The 19,423-nt window shown below is 38.1% G+C and overlaps 1 protein-coding gene and 1 long non-coding RNA gene across 3 annotated transcripts in view; one reads left to right on the forward strand and one right to left on the reverse strand.

Moving 5' to 3' along the window:
- Window positions 1-7,183, forward strand: part of VPS41 (VPS41 subunit of HOPS complex) — a 107,255-nt gene extending 100,072 nt beyond the window's left edge. For both annotated transcript variants that reach the window (XM_080582229.1, XM_080582230.1), the window contains 4 exons: window positions 2,990-3,089; window positions 3,907-3,951; window positions 4,968-5,047; window positions 6,558-7,183. In XM_080582229.1, coding sequence (XP_080438355.1) covers window positions 2,990-3,089; window positions 3,907-3,951; window positions 4,968-5,047; window positions 6,558-6,638 — 306 coding nt within the window. In that variant the 3' untranslated portion in view covers window positions 6,639-7,183. The remainder of the gene's footprint in view (window positions 1-2,989; window positions 3,090-3,906; window positions 3,952-4,967; window positions 5,048-6,557) is intronic.
- Window positions 7,184-9,264: 2,081 nt separating this feature from the next.
- Window positions 9,265-19,423, reverse strand: part of LOC308190630 — a 53,857-nt gene continuing 43,698 nt past the window's right edge. The window contains exons 3-4 of the long non-coding RNA XR_013947384.1: window positions 14,869-14,987; window positions 9,265-12,095 (exon numbers count right to left, since the gene is read on the reverse strand). This is a non-coding gene — a long non-coding RNA (uncharacterized lncRNA). The remainder of the gene's footprint in view (window positions 12,096-14,868; window positions 14,988-19,423) is intronic.

Below are 19,423 nucleotides of genomic sequence, written 5' to 3' on the forward strand. Positions count from 1 at the left end.
AACAAAACTACAAAAAAAAAGTTCTGAGACTCAAGAAGTTCTAATACTCTTCGTCAACAGTGAAATATTTGAATGTTGGAGGAATGCTTTCTCCTGGGATATCCAACCTGTCTTCAGTCAGTAATGTGTAAACTGCCGTCAAAAGGCATTTCCTAGACACAGATTTTTAGTCTGGTGCCTGTTTTTCTATTTCACATTCCAAGGTAGCAGCAGTAAGAACAGGTCAGGATCTGCTGACAGTGATTTAGGCTTCTAAATGAGGGATGGACAGCCAGCTTCACGCTCTCACAGCCAAAAGCTCTGCTGTTTGAAGACCATCCTGAAAATGCAGGTAGTTTGCTACTTGCTTTTAAGTAAGCATGGTACTTGCCCGTTTTGAGCCCCTTGAATGAAATGGATGCAAACAGCTTAGGCTTGATCAGCACCAAAAAATAACATTTTTCTGGTGTAATCTACTTTCCACAGTTAGTGATGGTACTTTTCTTAGACTCATACATGTCCTCTGTTCCCATTAGGACTTCACCAGTGCAATTATTTTTTAAACCTCCCTTAGCCAACAGAGTGAGGTCAGTATTGCTTTTATGTGAAAATTGTAGCAAAAATTGACATTTACTAGGATTTCTATGCAAAGTAAACATTCTCTCTCTTTTTTTTTTCTTCCAATGAAACTGATGCTATTGGTTTTGTTTAATTTTTTTATATACATCATCTTTGGACTGAAATTCATCAGTGTTACAGTGATTTAGTCATAAAAAAGACCTTCTCTCTCTAATGTGTAGTCAATCTTTGTATTTGCCTTTATTATTCACTTCTCTGAGAATTAAATGGGAAAGGAATATGAAATCGTTCACGTGTTCAAGTCTCTGCTGTCTGATCTCACAGTGGTCTTAACTTAGGAATTAGGAATCTGGGAAGCTTTCTTAAAGTAAGTCATGTAATCATCCTCCAGGTCTGTAGTTTCTATAGTTGCTGTATCAGACTTCTCTCTCACAGCGAAGGCTGATATAAAAAGTCCCTTATTTGTACACTTGTGTGTTAGCCATAAGTCTGCTACATTTTCTGAATTTATAAAATAAGAATCTTTTCAGCTTCTGTCTATACCTAAGTGAAATATACAAAAAGCTTGTGTTGTTGGAAGAGATGTAAACACCTCCCTCATTTCAGAATGATGTGCCTAATTTCTGAACCTTTTTTGACAATTTTTAGAAAAAGACGTCAAAAGATTTTGGTATTCTAATATTACGCCCCCCTCCACCTCAGTTTTAAAATATAAAATTAATTCATTTAGATTCAGTACCTCTAGGTTTTGTGGATTAGCCATTTTACTCAAATGTTATTATGTTATTAGTTTAAACATGGATTGAACCTGCAGTAACTCTCTGATGGATAACTGGGGCTGTCCATCCATAATTCTTCCATTTGTAGCATTCATGTCTGTCCATTCACAACAGAGGTTATGAATTAACAGACATCAATGATAATCTGATGAACACTGATTGAAAGAGCATCTGGAAAAGCTGTTAGGCTCTTCTGAATCCGAATAAGCCGCTGTTCAGACACCTCGGAGGCACTAGGGGGCAGGTGGCAGCTTGCACAGTGGGATGCTGGCTTCTTGGTCATAATGACTAAAAATAATGCGCTTTTGATTGGTTTGTGACGTGTTTTGGAAGCATTTATGTAATTGTCCTTGAGAAACTTGGGTTTGGTTGAGGGCTAAGCTGAATCAAGGCCTGAATGTATTCCTTGTGCTTCAGGTATACCCTTCTGCATACTGCAGTGGTTTCCTTTAAAGATAATATTAGGCATATGTAAATCAGGACTTTCTAAATTAAATAGTTTTCATGGCTTGTGGTTTTCATTCTGTAGTAGCACCTTCTCTAGTGTAGTCAGAAAATCAGATTCTTTACCTCAATAAATGATTTGGTTCCAGATGTTTTCCTTAATTTAGTAAACTAATATATCCACTTAAAACTTCTTTCTCTAGCCTTAACATAGTGTCCTAATTGTGTTTACAGTCCTATGCTTTTTTAAGGGTAAAAAATTTCATTTTCACAAGACTTTTTTCAAAGTCTCCTGTAGTACAAATAATCAGGAGAAACAAATGGACACTCCCTCTGTATAACACATTTTTTTGTAGGTTTGTTCAGCTCAAAATTGATTGTGAACCTCTTTGAAAACATTTTTCAGAACAATTGCAGTCTTGGAAAACAAATTTCCAAACATCAATTTAGTATGGGGTGGAGGGAAGAAAACTTTCACAAGTTTTAATTTGTGTTTGTCACATTTTCATGAACTTTCCTCACTAGGCATTGGGAAATAATGCTCCGTATAATTTTGATGCCCTTTTTGTGTTTCACAACATTGACAGACAATAACATGTCAATCTAATGTAAAATACTGAATAAGTTTAAAAAAAAAAAAAAAGGAATCTAAGACTTTTGCTAAGGAGGAACAAAATCTGGATCTTTGGTTAATTACATGGGCTTTTTAATATGGCTAACTAAATGACGCCTCAGTAGGAAATACGTATGAACAAAATATATTTAGAATTACTGTTTTTTGGAAAGGTTTTATGATTAGTAAATGCCTTTCCTAAAGTAAGTAGGGAAGGTCTGGAAAAAGAGAGAGAAAGTTTTGAAGTGGTTTAGAGACCATTTCTGAGAGACAATGTTAAAAAAAGTCTCTCAGTTTTATTTTCTTCAGAGCAGTTTGCTGGAAGATCGTCGTAATTTACAACAGTAGTAAGTTTGCAAAGGATTTTATATTTATTTAAATGTGTTTTTTTCATTTAAATAGAGGTGGTAGTAGCAGGAGGTTCCTCTTTTCCTCCTTTCCTTTTTGCCCCCAATGCTAGAGGTGTAATTGTTTGGAAAGGCTTAAACATTCCTTGTGCTTTCTATAACAGCAAAACCCCATAGATGACTTGCCAAAGTAGCTGCTATGCCCATCTATTCCATAACTACTCTATTTTGTGTTCTTTGCACAATAGATCCTGCTGCGGGAAGGTTGCAAGAAGATACTTGTTGCTGACTCTCTTTCTTTGTTGAAGAAAATGCATCGAACTCAAATGAAGGGTGTTCTAGTGGATGGTGGGTACAGAGGAAATGTGATGACATTCAAGATTTTGAAGTCTTTTACTTGGTTTATAAACCTAAGCCACATGACAGTCCATTTTGGAAGCTGACAGAAAGCCTGAGTATTATACCTTATTTGTAGAGTACAGTAGGGTGCTAGCTGCTTTCCCTTTTGCAGAGAAAGCACTTGTATTGCAAAAACAAGACCCAGCGTGCAGCTTTTCACTTTCTTAGTCTCAGCATAGCCAGTAATATATTGCGTCCTGAAATCTGTAACACTGGAAAATGCTGTTCAGTGCCAAAACAGTCAGGTAATAATAATCTGCAACAAGATAATTTTTAGAAATAGTTTAAAATATTTTACAAGGTGCTAATTGTGTACGTGAAAAGATCTGTGATTCATGCAAGATATGTGTTAATGCCATGAGGCAAAAGCTGATGGAAAGACAGAGGATCAGAGCTTCTGCTAGAAAACGCTGCAGAGAAATCAGGAACCCATCCTGTGCTGCTTTTTTTTTTTTTTTGGAGTTTGCCTTGTGTCTCTACAGCCCTGTTCTTCGTCTAGCCCCTGCACTTCTGCCTGCACCAAAATCAGAGGAGCGAAACATTTTTCCTGCTGTTAATAGAAATATTGCTTCAGTATTGCTCTTTAATTTTTAATAGTCTGTGGTAGGTATCTTAAGGAAATACTTTAAGATCAAGACCCATTTCTGTAATAGCAATATGTTAATGCCTGCTTTATTAAAAGAAGAAAAAAGAAAAGGAAACATGAAGTATGTTAATAAAGTTGTTACAAATTTATACAAATTTTATTCTTTTTTTTTTTTCCCAGAAGAGAATATCTGTGAATCATGCCTGTCTCCAATACTTCCTTCAGGTAGGATGCTTTTCTGGAAGAGTAAGAAACCGTCTATTTTTATATTTTAAGAGGAGCTACTGTTTGCTGTTATTCATAGAAATGTGTAATACTCTTCCCTTGGTAATCACTGTGTAAATTTCAGTCTCCTATGCAAACCTTGCTGTTGAATTCCAGTGTGGGAACAGAGTCTAATTTGAACATTTTTGTTGTAGTAAACACAGATTTTCTTTCTTCTTTCTTACTCATGTTTGATTTTCTTATTTTCTGTTTTGCAATATATTGAGTGGAAGGAACTTTAATCCATCAACATACATATTCTTAAAGATTATGAGAACTGTGAAACTAAGCTGTTCCCATCAAATCTTGCTTATAGCAGTTTTATGATTTATACGGAACTTGCAGACTATAAACTTTTATGGGATATACATTTTGTCTGAGTGGTAGAAAACTCATGGCTTCAGTCACTGCCGGCATATTTGAAACAGCTTATAATGACTGTAGTTTTAAAACATCTTATAAAGTTAGTCTTGAAACTAGAAATTCAGTAAACTATTTTTAAAGATGTACATTCTGCAAGAGAACTATATTTAGAAATATCAGCATAGTCGCCAGGCATCTTAAGAAGTAGTAGTTTGACCAGGAAAATATCTGTTATGGCGTCTTCAACAAGAATATATAAGACAAAGTATACAGATAAAAACCTGTTTTTTGTTTGCCAGCTGCGAATAGAACGAATCATAGAATGGTTTTGGGTTGGAAGGGACCTTAAAAATCATCTAATTCCGGCCCCCCAGCCATGGGCAGGGGTACCTCCCACTAGACCAGGTTGCTGAAGCCTGACACATTACCTGATAGCATCACTCTGTGTGGTTTCTCTAAATAAGACAGAATAACTTGGAATTAAATATGATAAAGATATGACTTGATGTATATATACACTCTGTGTATAATGGAATGGGGGTGTATACAGCTGCAGTCACTGAATTCTTTGTTTCATTGTCCTCTTGTAATGGATTTACTTTTCTTTTTCCCAGATGCATCCAAGTCCTTCAATGTGGTAGTGTTCCACTGCAGACACATGTTTCACAAAGAGTGTCTCCCGGTATCTAACACAGTAAGGAACTAGTTTACTATCTCTGTCACCTTTGCCAAAGACAAAAGGATAAATCATGTCTCCTTTTCTCATTTGTGGAGAAGGGCATGGCTCTATCAGGAATTATAATATGATTACAGTAATTATTTGTGATGGTACCCTGTAATAGAATGTGAATAGGGAAAAGATGTGTTGGGCCACCGCAACCGAAGTACGTGCAATTTAAAAAGAAATTGCTGCTGTTTGAGAAGTACATTATCAATTTCTTCAATCTGAATGGGCAACACAACTTTGAGTCATACAGAAAATATGACACATTTGAATTTTTATTAGTTCTTTTCTATTGCAACAGCTTAAATATGTTTAATTAAAGAAAAGAATAAGATATTTTTTCAGGTGATTTTTATGATATGAATCTGATCCCAATTTATGTTTCAGAAAGCAAATATTTAAATATCTTTGCAATTATTTTTATGCTTAGAATGTTTTTCTTCATTAGGGAATTTTTTTTTTTCAGTGAAAACAAAGTAATTTCTAGATATAACCATGTTTGAATTTAGAAATGAAAGCATAAGAATAGTACTAAAATCACAAAGGAAATGGGATTTAAGATTTGCTGATTCTGTTTCACTCTGAAAATGAACATCTAGTTAAAAAATCACTTTGAGTCACCGCAAAGTGACCAAGCAGAGTGCTTATAGCCATATGGTACAGCTTGTATACTTAAATTGTTATCATAATCTTAATGAATATTAGATCGCTTGCACAAGAAAGCCCACCAACTATTATTTATTCAAATAATATTTACCACAAATGTGATTATCTGACAAATAATCTAAAATTTATCTAGCAATCACAGTATGCGGAGACAGGGGTGGGACTGGGTAACTCATCAAATGTGATTTTTAAATGTGACATATTACATAATATTTATTCTGTGTTACATATTAATATACAGGTATCTGTCCATATCTGAAACAAATTCTCCACTGCTATAGTATTTCTTGGCCTTAGACAGCCAGTTGTGTTACTGATACTTGGTTACTGGTGATGTAGGAAAAGGAAAGTAGTGCGTGCATAAAGCATCACAGAGAGCTAAATGCAGCAGTAACGATGAGCACTTATTTGATAGTAAATGGAAGGGTGTTCAGGTGTGACTGTGACTAAGACATCCAGTGGTCAGTGGAGCCAGCCAAGTGACTTAGTCTCTTCTTCATCAATGAAGATAATCAGCGATGTTTTGAGTCTGTATTTTTCATCTTTGTTGTGGACAGAATTTGACTTACTCGCCTGGAGGGTCATGGTAGTACAAGTGGGGGGAATGGTGTACAGCCCTCTGACTCCAAAACAACCTGTTTTACCATGCTCCACTACATCACCTTCCTAAACCTATCCATGAGTATGTCTGTAGGGAACAGCCTGACAATGAATAGTGACACTGGGACAAACACTGGCAATTTTCATTCATCTTCCCACATTCTAACCTGGCTATATTTCTCTAAGAGGCTCTTGATTTTTTTTTCATTTCCAGGTATCTTCTGTCCAGTTCTGCAACATATGCAGTGCCAAACACCGAGGGCCAGGAAGTGCAATCCTGGAGATGAAGAAATAGCAGTCCCCTTGTTCTACATGCCAGTCTGTGACACCAAATCTGTTAGGACCATGCAGAGCTACTGTAGTTTTTGTTTAGTTGTCATTTCTGTATATAATTCTGAACGTGATTTAAAACTGTTTTCTTTAAGTTATCCTGCTTACCAAATACTTTCTGGAAAGAGAAGATGTGAAAATCTTTACCTAGGAACTCCTTGTTCTGCAATTCATATTTTACTGTTCCTCTGCTCAGCTTGTTCATTACTTAACTCTGGAACAGAAAAGGGAAATAAAAAGGGGGAAAAAAAGTTTGGAGATTTGTGTTTGGTATCAGTTAAAGTGTTTCGCATATTGGGAACATATCATGGTCACGTAAAGAAAGATGAATCACTCTGAATTCAGCTCACCAAACTACTGCAGTCTGGATTTACTCTGTCAGTGAACTGTTTAACTTCAGTGAGATCCATGAGGAGTCTTACTGCTTTCCATGGAGCTGCTTCAGGACTTGAAGCTGACTGTGTACTGAATCATATATTAAATTAACAAACTTGTTAATTGTTAATTCCATACATTGGGAATGTACCTTTTTTTTTGCGTGGCAACACATTCATTTTGTTATAAACTGGTTATTTACTCAGTCTTCACAGTGCAGTAGTTTATGCAGTTATGTTTTCCTAATATTAAACCCATCCAGAGACTTTATTTTTAAATGTCAGCAGTAGGTCTTGTACACTTATAAAGTAAGTGTAAATGTAGTATATGACTTCATTTAAATACAGAAAAAAGTGGCCTTTCAAAAATGAGATATCCAAGATTTTCTTTTGTCCTTAGGAGCTCAAAAGAGGTAAGTTAAATAAGTCTCTTCGGATATTAACAAAAACACATTTATTTTTAATTTCAACATCCAAAGGAAGTGATTTTTCAGAGTACATTATCACAGAATGTAATCTCTTCATAACGTTCTCTGATGAAATTAAGTAATACAAGCATCCCTATGAAAAGTTATTTTCAGAACTCCAAATATTTTTCCTTCATTTAGTCACTGAAGTTTGAAAGTAAACATACATTGCTTCACCAACAAGTTGTGAAGTTTGAACAAGTAGTTAATATCTGAAGTTTTGAAAGAACGCTGCAGTGATACTGCAGTGTATCTGTAAAACTGGAAGACGTAATCCCTCTAAGTTCTTCCATACCTTATTCCCATGCAGGTACACCTTAAAATGATCTATATTAAAAAATAAAACTAAAAAAGGATTTTTAGTTGATGTAAATTCACGATACTCTCTTGCTATCCTCGAGGCAGTTGGCTGAGCTGCTCTAGAAATCCAATGTGTGATTTTGTCCACAATGTGGTTCTGTATAGTACCAGAATACAATTTTAAGTGTATTATAAATGCCGTTAATTGCATAGTAACAGACAACAGAACTATCGGTAAAAGGCTAGATCCCTCAAAACATAGCAATAATATTCTATTGTGATACTACAAATAGCTGAGGGGAAAACAAAAAATGGTGCAGGTTATTTGTGGACATGCAGTAGATGAAGTAACGGAAGGTTAGGAACTTGGTAGTGCAGAGCATGGTCTGCATACATCAAACTTCACCCATAAGAATTACTGCCTGGCTCTGTAGCAGTTCATTTTCAGTGGCTAGTACACATTCTCGGGTTTATTGTTCATTTATCCCTTCTTTGCTACACTGATCAGCAAAGTTGCTTTGATTCCTTGTAAACAAAATGCTCCAGTAAGCTCAAGGGCTGTTTCATCATGATATTTGAGCTCTTCCATGCCAGTGAACAAGTTTAAAAACTTTTTTTTTTAAAACCTTTTCCTCAGTAGCTCTAAGCAGCTTTTCCATGTTATAGCCTAAGAATGAACTGTGCAGCACCATAAGCTGTCAGCTTCCAGGAGGAAAAAAGTCAAATTGCTCTTGCACAGTTATGCCACAAGGTGTTCTGTAGTTCACTTATGTGATAATTTAAAGCAAGTATGTTGTTTACTTCAGCTTGGCCTTAAATTCCCTAAAGCATTTGAGCATTTAGTGACAGCTTGCCATCACTGGCAACCATGTTGCATTATACCCTGGCATATTCTTTGCATTATGCAAGTAATTTTAAATCACTGTGTGAAAATCTAATCAAAATCTTCTCTAAATCCAAAGTTTCTTTCGTTTGGGCTTCAGGGACTACCCTTTTCATGTTCTTGAATTCCAAATCCCCTATTTAAGCTTTCAGCAAGAAGCACACAGTCCTGACTTTGATTCACTTTTCTTCCTGAGAAACATTCACATCATAGAAAAAGTCTGAGGCTGGAGTCTAAAATATTCAGCTACCCAAGAGCTTTTCTTCTGGAGAACAGTTCTGCCTAATAAGTAACCGTAAAGTTGCATAACCCTTCAGGAAAGCACAGAATAGTACCTACCCAGTTTCACCAGAGCTTATTTAAGATGTCAATCCATTTATCACAGTGCTTGTGCTTCAAACTGAGGTAAACCTAAGGTAAATTTAACGAGGGATTTTTATTGTTTTTTCTTCACTGATCCGTTCTGTATGATTTCTTCAGTTGTGACCAATTGTAACTGCAATGGTATGTGATGGGCCAAGTAGGAATGTATTCATCTGCCCTATCCATGAGACAAAAGTCATAATGAGTCTTAGGATTATTTATTTTTAAATCAAAACAATTTATTGTTTTGAAACCCACAATAGGCATGTGTGATAGGTTTGGTGTCAATGTTAGGCCATGCTGAAGTTTTGTCAGTCCCAGGTGAGGGGTGGCTGTTACTCACAAATGTTCTCTGTTTGGGTGTTTATTGGGTGTTCTTTTATGGCTGACAGTGTCTGAAAGGGACTGGGACAACCTCTGCAGATCTTTTGGGACTTACTGGTGTTGAGATGCATGATTGGTTTTTGCATCTCCTACTACAGCTGTGTTTGCAGGCTGGAAGCTATGTCTCAGTGGGCTTGAAGCAGCTCCTTGAACATCGATGTACTGAATCGGCTGTGCTTGGTGCGTGGGCAAGAACCTGCTGTCCTGCATTACGTGTGTCAGTGGGTCAGTTAATCCTTTGAGGAGTCATGCCACATACAAGGTATGTCCGTGTGTCCTCCAGCTGCACCTGACAGGCGCTCTCCTCTGGGGAACCTGAAGGCAGGGGGTCTCCTGTGCAGGAACAGGAATAGGTTGTTAGGTCTCTGACAGATGCTTAACGCTTTGGAGGGCTGGGGAGCTGAGCATTTTAGGCAAGTTTTACCACTGAATTTAGTAGGAGTAGTGTTTCACCGCAGAACTGGAGCATGTGCAGAGTGCTTAGCTGTACAGCAGCAGCAGGACAGGTTTCTGCAGCTATTGCTTCGCAGCAACTCTGGTGTCACATCAAAAACTGATGGTTTTGTAGCTGCCATTTCTGGCCTGCCTAGGCTTTTCTATTCCACGCTCAAAATTAAAGACATATATGGCCCTTGGGTAACGGTGCTTTTTGTATGCCCTAGGTAGACCCTTCAGGCTTTAACCTTATGCATAACTCTGTCAATATGCAAGAGGGAAGTCACGTGCTGCTCCTTTGGCTACGGTGGCAAAAGGACAAAAGTTGGACAAGTTAACCTGGTCTGCTAAGGGCAGCAGCTGAGTGCTGAGGCACAGGAATGAAGGAATTGTCTTGTGTTACTGAGACAGAGCAACACAGAATGAGTTGTTTCTATGTTTTTAGATCCACATCGTGTTCCTAATTGAAAAACCTATTTGAAATTCGTGGACAGTTGCTGCTACTGGCTTGACTGCAGAATTGTCAAGTACTACTATAAAGCAAAGAACAAGAAATATCCACTTGTCTGCAATGTTTTGTAACTAATGTTTTTAGTAGGAGATTGTTGCAACATCTTTTTCTAAATTTTGGCTGATAGGTGGGTAATCAGTGTCAATACTCTGTATAGACTGCACAGGCTGGCTTATCAAGTTTTCATCTTTGGAACTTTATTCACTTTCCACCTGAAAGTTAATGGTTATTGAGCTAGAGTCTTCCCATTTCTGATCTGCTGTGATTTAGCATTCAAGTTTTATATGTCTCAGTCGCCTTGGAAAATACCGTGTCATCTTGGCAGGTTGGTTGGATCAGTCCTTGCATGTGTCATTTGATAGTAGTTTGAAATAAACTTGCAAGAAAGTTCTTGCCTAATGCTGAATGAGGGCCTTTATCTGAGGAAAGCCTCATTGAGAAGACTTTTCTCTCTTTCCTGTTGTGGGGTGCACTTCTGACTTCATATCTGTGCAGCATTACTTTTACCCGTGTTTACAAATACTAGACACAACATCATTCTCTTCCTCTCTAGAACTTCTACCCCAAGCAGGTTTTCACCAAATACTAGCTCTAAATCAGTTGCTGTACTCTCAGAACAATTTAAACAAAACTTCTAAGTTTCTCTTTCTAAGGAGTCATTCTCACATCTAGGGAATAACTCTTTAATTACCTGCTTTTGGGACTGAATTTTTACTCCACTGTGCCATGAAAGATTAATTTTGTCTTGGCATTAGAGAAATCCCTAGATGATAGTTTTCTCTTCTTCAAGACAACACATGCTTTCTTTTACTATAATCAAATATTAAATTATGCTGAAAAGAGGACATCTGAAGTGTCTGAGGTATCAAACACACAGGAAAGCAGGATGTATGAGAAGTTCTAAGAGAAGGCAGTAAGTCATGGTGGAAACAGCCTAAATTTAGTCTTAAATTAAATCCCAGGGGGATCATAATAAGCTTTTGCAACAGAGCAGGTCTTAGAGACCTTTATGTGTTCAGGCTGTGACTTTCTTTCCCCCAGGAGTTTGCAATCTGAATGGACAAGGTGCCAGTGGCTTCTACTGCTGAGTTGTGTTCGTGACCAGTTGTGGTGCTGCAGCAGCAGGAGTCAGAAACCTGCCAAGTGGAGGTCAGTTCCCCTGCAGCCTGGAGGAGCTGGCAGAGGTAGAGATGTTCTAGATTAATTAAGGGCTAGAAAGTGGCAGGAGCTGCAGGGGACAGTTGGATGGTAGTTTCTTTTCCCCTTGATTTTAGTGCGGTCCCAATAGGATTTAAGTCCAGTGAGATTGATGAGGTCTTGGTGATTGATGATGTCTTGGTGTGTGATGGCTGCAGAGTGGCATTTTGCAAGATACTAGATGCATGGTGTATTCCAGATCACATCAGATGCAGATTTCTTTGTTTCTGGTGGTAGCGAAGGACGAGACCACAATAAACAGTTGTGGTGGGCTTTTTTTTTTTTTAATCAGATTGAGGGGAAATGTTTTTAGAAATGAGCAACTGTCCACATATAATACCACGCCTTGCACACAGTAAAGTAGTAGCACTGAAAGGTGCAGTTGACAATAGTGTTTTTACTCTGCAGGATCTGTTGAACAGGAGCTCTTCACACATGCTAGCACAAGCATCACTGAAGCACTTTGCAGGGTCCATCACCAGCTATTAGGAGTCCCCATCTGGAATTTCTGCAAAGTAATTGAGATCTTTAGTTAAACAGAGTGGAGTTAATTGACCCCTGGAGTACACCACTAGTGACTTGCCATCTGGACTTTGTGCTGCTGATCACAACCGTCTGGGCCTGGCTGTTCAGCCAGTTTTCAGTCTACCTGAAAACAGTTTTCAGTCTACCTGAAAACTTACTCAACTTCCTCTTCATCAGCTTACTTATGAGGATGTTACAGTAGACAGCCTCAAAAGCATTGCTAAAGTCAAGATAAACAATATTTTCTGTTTTCCACTCATCTACTGAGCTAGTTGCCTCATTGTGGAAGGCAGTAAGTTTGGTAAAGCATGATTTTCCCTTTGTAAATCCATGCTGACTGTTCCTGATCACCTTCTTCACCTTCATGTGTCTGGAAATGGTTTCCATAATTCATTGATCCACTCAGGGACTGAGGTAATGCTGATGAGCCTGCAGTTCCCCAGATTCTATGTTCTGCCCTTCCTACAGATGATGGTATCCCAGGGGATCAGTTAAAATGAAGACCAGGGCCTCAAAAAGTGACATTTGCTTTCTTCCAGCCTTCAGTTACCTCTTCTGATTGTCATGACTGTTAAAAGATAATCAAGAGTGATTTCTTCATGCTGAAGGCTTGTGCTTGGGAATTTTATAACACTGCAGTCCAGTCCAGAGACGAAAACAGTATAAATAACCACAGGGTTAGATCATGGTTCCCAAGGAAAGGGCAGATGTTCCTAAGCACCTGCACTTGACAGAAATGTTATTCAGTCTTTACAATCTTTATTCACTGAAACAGTGCCAGCTTACTTAGCTTTGGTAAAAATACATTGCATTTGAGCATGTTTCTGGCAGCAGATCTTCCTTTGCTGCCTTTTTCTTCCACAGGAAGCTGCTGCTCTTGTCTTGCTCACTTGCATAGCCAACAACTGCCCTTGTAGCTCTCAGTGACTGGGAATTGCAGTGGAAATCCTCACGTCCTCCATTGTCTGTACTATGGAACTGTGCCAGGCTGGTCTGAAGTTGTTCATCTTGTATCAGATCTTAAAAAGCATATTTAATACATTTTCACTACTGAGACTTTTCACTAACTGTCAGGTTTTCACTGACAGATGAGGCTGGACTCAAACTAATACAGAGGAATGAATAAAAACACTTTGCATATGGTAGAAAGAGGAAAATAATGGCAGGCACTTTTTTGGAGGAGGGAGGAAGAAAATTTGTTCCTTTAGCAGGATCGCTATAGAGGTTTAGGTACTGATTTCATTTAAAAAAACAGTTGTTTTGGTGAGCTATGCATAAAGCAAGGTGTAACACATATGCTAGGGGTCAGAGATCAGAGGTGATCAGCATATACAAAATCCCCTGCAGCTGTTTTAGAAGTTAATGAAAGTTCTGTTTTTATAGGGTGCATTTTATTCACTGATGTTCTCTTCGGTTTACTTCTCATGATAGGACCCGGTCACCTTTAAAAGACTGAAAAAAAGGCAGCCTGGATGTGCATTCTCCTTCTTGCTAGTTTGTATTATGAATAAACACCATAAAATTGATTTGATCTGGAGCTTTTCTTTTTGAGCAGGTTTTGATAGTCTTTAACTGCCCAGATGCATTTAGTACAAAATTACTTTAATAGTAGAGCTTCGTGGTCATCTATAGGATTCATGGCATTAGAGGTTTATAAGTGTCATTTACCATTCTAGGAAACAGTGGAAGCCATTTTAATTAATAATGTGTACTTCCAAACCACATTAAAACAAAATTATAAGCGCATTTGAAGAGGTTATACTGTCAGCTGCTCCTGTGAAATATGAGTATATTGATGGTTATAGTTGTTTTTACACACTTCTTTCCATATGCTGCATTGCAGTGTTATACTGGAAAGGCAAATGCTGTTGGATCTGAAGAATGAAAATCTAGTTTTGTTGCACAGTGAGGTTAGGTAAAGAAATTAAATCATCAGGCTTTCTTAAAGAGATTTTTCTGGATATTGAATCCTTCCTCTCTCCTTTTGTGCTCCACTGCAGGCTGTTCTTTCATGACTGCAACCAGATTTTATGTTGAATTGAATCGAACTATGTTCCTGAATGGGCTGCATGACTATTCATGCAGTGGCAGGAGACAGGAGATGGTTTTATATATTTTGCTGGGGTTGAATCCCAGCAAATAAAAACTCAAACTGGCCACAGATTTCTAGTGTGATGTGCTTATCATTTAATTCTGGTCTAAAGCAAATTTCTTTTTGAGGGGAGGAACCAACACTTTTTTATTTTGACCATTGTGATTGTGGATGCATTGTCTCAAGAATATTCATAGTAACTGTTGTCAGCACATGATCACGTAAGAGAAATAACCTAAAATGGGCTAAGAATACAAAACAGTTAAGTGTTAAAAGATGAAATTAAAATCCTCATGGTAACACTTCTGAAATATTCCCAATCGCTGAAGCATGAAACATAGAAAGGCAGAGTCCCAAAATATATTCAAGAAAATAACATGGTGAAAGGGGATTTAAGGTTATAATGAAGTGGGTTCCACCTAAACCAGTATGAAATGAAGTTCCTGGCACTGAAATAAGTTAGCGGTGTTTTGAACCAAAGACTAACAAGGAAGTTGGTTACTCTTTGCCCAGAAGACTCCAAATATAAAATTACAAAAATTATATTTTCAATAAAGCAAAAAGACAGATTTTAATATATTTGAGAAACTGTAAGAAAAAAAAATAACAAAAGGAAACCCCCAAACTTGTAATCAGGGTACATAAAATTCAGAGGAAAACATACTGTGTATCGTAGAAGTGCTGTTTGAAAGTGATCTCTGTAGTCATCTAGTCCAGGCTTTTGTTTGAGGATTTGCTGAGAAGAAGGTATTGATAAGACACCTTGATACCAAGGTTCAAATTCTGTAAAAATATCAGAGAAAACCTTGTGAGGGAAGGACAGACACTATATGTTAGGGAAAAAATAGAATCAAAGGAGATAAATAAATAAATACCATCAACAGGTAATACAGTCATTAATGGCTTGAAATTTTATGCCTACATATAAAGCAAAATATTAGTATGGTAGCATGGAGAGTAAGGAGTCAAGGAGAACAGGAGGAGCAATAACAATGTCTTCAGTGTCTTCAGACTTCAGCCATTCCCAGGTTGACTGTGAAAGTCAGGATTAGGCATCATGAGAAAAATACATTTTCAGTGCTGCAAATGACTAACTCTCAAAGCACCTAATCAGAGAGCACAAAAGGGGAAGCAGTCCTTGATTTTTGCCCTGGGAACTGCAGAGAATCTGAATGCTACAACTGAAAAGCCACTCAATAAGAGAGTTCTAAATAGGATCAAAGTCAATATCCTTGTAAGACACAGCAGCAAAAGAGTAATCAGTCAAATAAAAGGTTAATTCTTTAAAGAGAGAGAAAAAAAAAAAAACCTTAAAAAAATAAAATAAAAGCAGCAAATTAAAAGCAGTAAAGTGCTTATGAGTGGTATGAAAAATGCTAAATTCATCATTGCGGACTTTTAAAAGCATTTCCCCTTCCCAAAGCAAACTTTGATAAGCAGCAGAGGGAAGAGCCTGCTTAGATATAAACAGATTTCCTTCAAAAAATGCAAGATGTGTCAAGGAAAATGGAAGAAGAACATGGCATTCTGGCAGTTTGTATCCAGCCACAATAATATAGGCCAAAAGAGTCAAACAGAGGCAACATGCTGAAACTCAAAGCTAATGCTAAAGACTTCGTCGGTAAGCTACAGAGGGATATGGCCACCTGAATTAAATTTAAAAAAAAAAAAAAGCAAAAAATGATTTCAGCAAAGACAGACCCCAGCAGGAAAAGCAAATGAATTCCTAGAAGATGTATTTATTATGAAAGTGCTAAAGGAAAACCTAGAGTGGAACCTTTTTTAACAAGGAAACTTATGAAATTAAACTGTTTATAGAAAATGTAGGAAAAAAAAATCATTAGATAGTATCAAACCACATGCATCAGTAGCATTCACCTAAAATTCTGATGGATCTGAAGACAGGATATTGCTACATGATTAACTGTTGTATGTAAGCTCTGTTATAAGTACTATAAGAGGAATGAAAAGTAGTAAATATGCTGCTAACATTTTCTAAAAATGTCCAAGACAAATCCATAGAAATACAGGCCATTCAGTGGAGATATCAATAGAAACACTATTAAAAAGAGAGACATGAACATACCTATTTTATATCACATACTGGGGAAAAGTGAGCATGGATTATGGAGATGGAAGGTATCCCTCACATTTATCTGAGTTTCTGGAAGGACCTGATGGACTTGTCAGTAACTTATTCAGATGTTCAGAAGTGTTTTTACACGTACAAACAGACAAAAACTCATGTTGAAGTCCTTCTGCAGATGCTTTAAAGAGAGAGAGAGAGAAAGAAAAATATCAACCTGGAAACAAGAAGCAAAAGTTTGCTTTAGAAGATTTATATCCATTTAAAATGGGATACGGAGTTTGATAACAAGGAAGGAATAATTGCTAGTAAAATTCCATGGGGATAAGCACTGGGACTCAGGCTGTTCAACCTAATTATTGATGGTGTGGTGAAGGGATGGAAAGGGAGAAAAACATATTTGCTAAACACATAAAAGTTTCCAGAATCAAAAGAGAAAGTTGACTGAGGACACGTCCTAAAGTATCTTGTCTATTGACTGGGCAAGATTTTATTCAATTGTCACTTAATCTCATTAACAAAAGAGAAAAAATAGCAATTCAAAGGCAATGACGGATTTTAAATTAGCTATCATCACTGAGAAGAGAGACCCAGGAGCCACTACATTTCTATAAAAATGTCACCCCAACAGATGGTGGCAGCCAAAAGGCAAGCAGCATGTGGGAATTACTAGGAAAAGTATAGTGCATTAGGAAAAAAGTGCACATTTCTTTGGTGTCTCCACTTGCTGAGTTCTACAGGAAATCCCAGTACCCATTGCTTCCATCTCAAAAGGCTGAAATACATTTTAACAAGGCTTCGTGGACCTGATTCAGTGTGGTAAGTTGTTAGCTTACGAAGGAAAAGGAAACAAAAGGCAAAGTCTTCCCTATTTTTAATGGCATTTTGTGAGATATGGGAAGCATCTTTCAAAAATAGTATGTCTGTGACCAAAATATTTCTTTACCAAAACTTACAGCAATTTAGAGATGAAGAAACATTAAATCACTTAATCCTTCTTTCTGACACTGAAGAATTACTCCCTACAGGACTAGGATGTTGTCTGGAGGTCTTTTCAATCTAGTTTTATGTATGTCCAAGCAGTACCACATCCTACAGGTCTCCTGAAAGTCTGCATGTAAGGGCCAATAGATGTTGCCATTAAAGACTTTACCAAGCTTGTGAATGCCTTTTATTTTCTTTTGCTTCTTCCCCAACACAAAAACAGTTGTTCCAGAAAAGGTTGAGCTGTGCAGCTGATCTTGGTGTGGACAGGAGATAGCTACAGCATTTACTTCCTCGAACTGTGACATTATTATTAATTATTATTATTATTATTTTATTTTATTATTTTATAGTGTTCCTCTACCACTGCTTTTTCCTGCAGAAAATTTCCGCTAACTTTAACAGGTTTCACAAAGCAATAATGCTGGGATTAAAATGGCTCCATGCAAAGGTTCATTCCGTCCTCACTGAATCTCCTCTTCTGTTGCTTGTTGATCAGGTAGACAGTCATTTTTCACATGATCCCTGCAATGGGAGGAAGAGGTCTCCAGAATAATGAAAGAGATGATATTTTTCTACTCAAATCCATTCTGAGGTGGCAAATCTATTTTGAAGCTGCTCTCAAGCCAGTTAAAATGTTTTGCAGAAGCGATTTCTCCTGTGGGCGAGTGCCCTGTGTCCAGCCGTGGAGCCCGCTGGGTTCGCACTGCGGGAGCTGCTGAGGGCAGCTTGGTGTGGCAGCAGAAAACCCGTGTTTGTGCCTTTCTCTGTCAGGTTCTGCATCAACACACTGTAACAGGATCCCTTGTCCTCCCCCTAATGTCAGGTGCTGTCCCACCTGCTGTGGTGGCAGCTCACTTACGGGAGATGTGCCCCAGCTCACCACTTGATCTGCTTCATTCGGCACAGGCTGGGACGGGTGAAGGAGCCAGTGAAACAATCCAGCAGTCCTGCTGTAAGCATAAAGAAGTGAAATGGCATCCTTATTTCATTTGTTCCACATAGAAAATCTGGATCCTTCTTTCTCTCAAGCATGGGCTTGTCCCAGGGTTCCTCTCTTTTCTCCCCTTCCTCTGCACCTCATGGTAGCAGATTGCTGGCTGGCTGCTGCTTGGGATTTGGCATGGTGAGAGGAGGTGCCTTACAGGGAGGGAGCTTCACAGTCCTTCAGAGGCAGCAGTCATTGCTCTGCTGTTATTAATTTTTCTTAAAAGGGACATTGGCAGGAAAGCAAGTAGAACAACTGCTTTTACTCAGCCAAAATCTATCACTGAGAAAGTCACGCTGCAACACTTTAAGCTGCTCGTGCTACTGAGTGGCACAACAGAAGCCTGTACCATCAGAGAAGGTGATGGTTCAACTCCTACTTCTTTTCAGATGGCCAGTAAATCTCACTGAATGGCAGATGGTGAGGTTTTAGAAGGACAGCAAAGGAGAAAATTCATAACTGAAAATGCTGGGCACCACAATGACAATGACCACATGCATAAAAGTGAAGATGACCTTGTAAATGCAAATGAGATTATTTTATGGGCTAAAATAAACAAATCCTTGAGAAGGTGCACCATGTCGAGCCAGTCTATAGGTTTCCTTATGTCCTTTTCACAAGGTTTTTGCAAAGAAGTGAACATAATTCTTTGTAACTTCCTTTTATGTGTTGTGATGCTTTCTATCATGCGATAAAAACCATAAAAAAACAACAGCACCAACCAACCAACACAAAACCTTCCTGTGATGAAAGCAAAATCTCTGTCTCGTGTGCTGGACTTGGTGCAATCTTACTAGACTGAAGCAGAACAAATTCACATTCCCAAATGGTTTATTGGTTCTGAAAAACATAGAAGTGATCTCTATGATGGCACCAGCAAGCAGCACGGTGCAAGAGGAGCCAGGCTGTGGAGCAAAGCAACTAGTGCTGAGGTTTCACTGTCTACATTATGGATGATTATTTGCTCCAGACAAAGCCTAGTTTGATCCAAGGGGTTATGCACCCGCAGGCAACTGCAGCAAACAAGATCAGCTCTGGGAGCAGGTTTTTGGGTTTAGTTTCATTCAAAAGGAATGCACTTGGCACACTGTGGTTGCTCTGGGGTGTGAATCGAAGCACAGTGAGTGGGGATGGTTCAGGGCTGGTCTGACCCATAAGGCC

The sequence above is a fragment of the Anser brachyrhynchus genome (genome assembly GCF_964034855.1).
Source record: "Anser brachyrhynchus genome assembly, chromosome: 2".
Lineage (NCBI taxonomy): Eukaryota > Metazoa > Chordata > Aves > Anseriformes > Anatidae > Anser > Anser brachyrhynchus.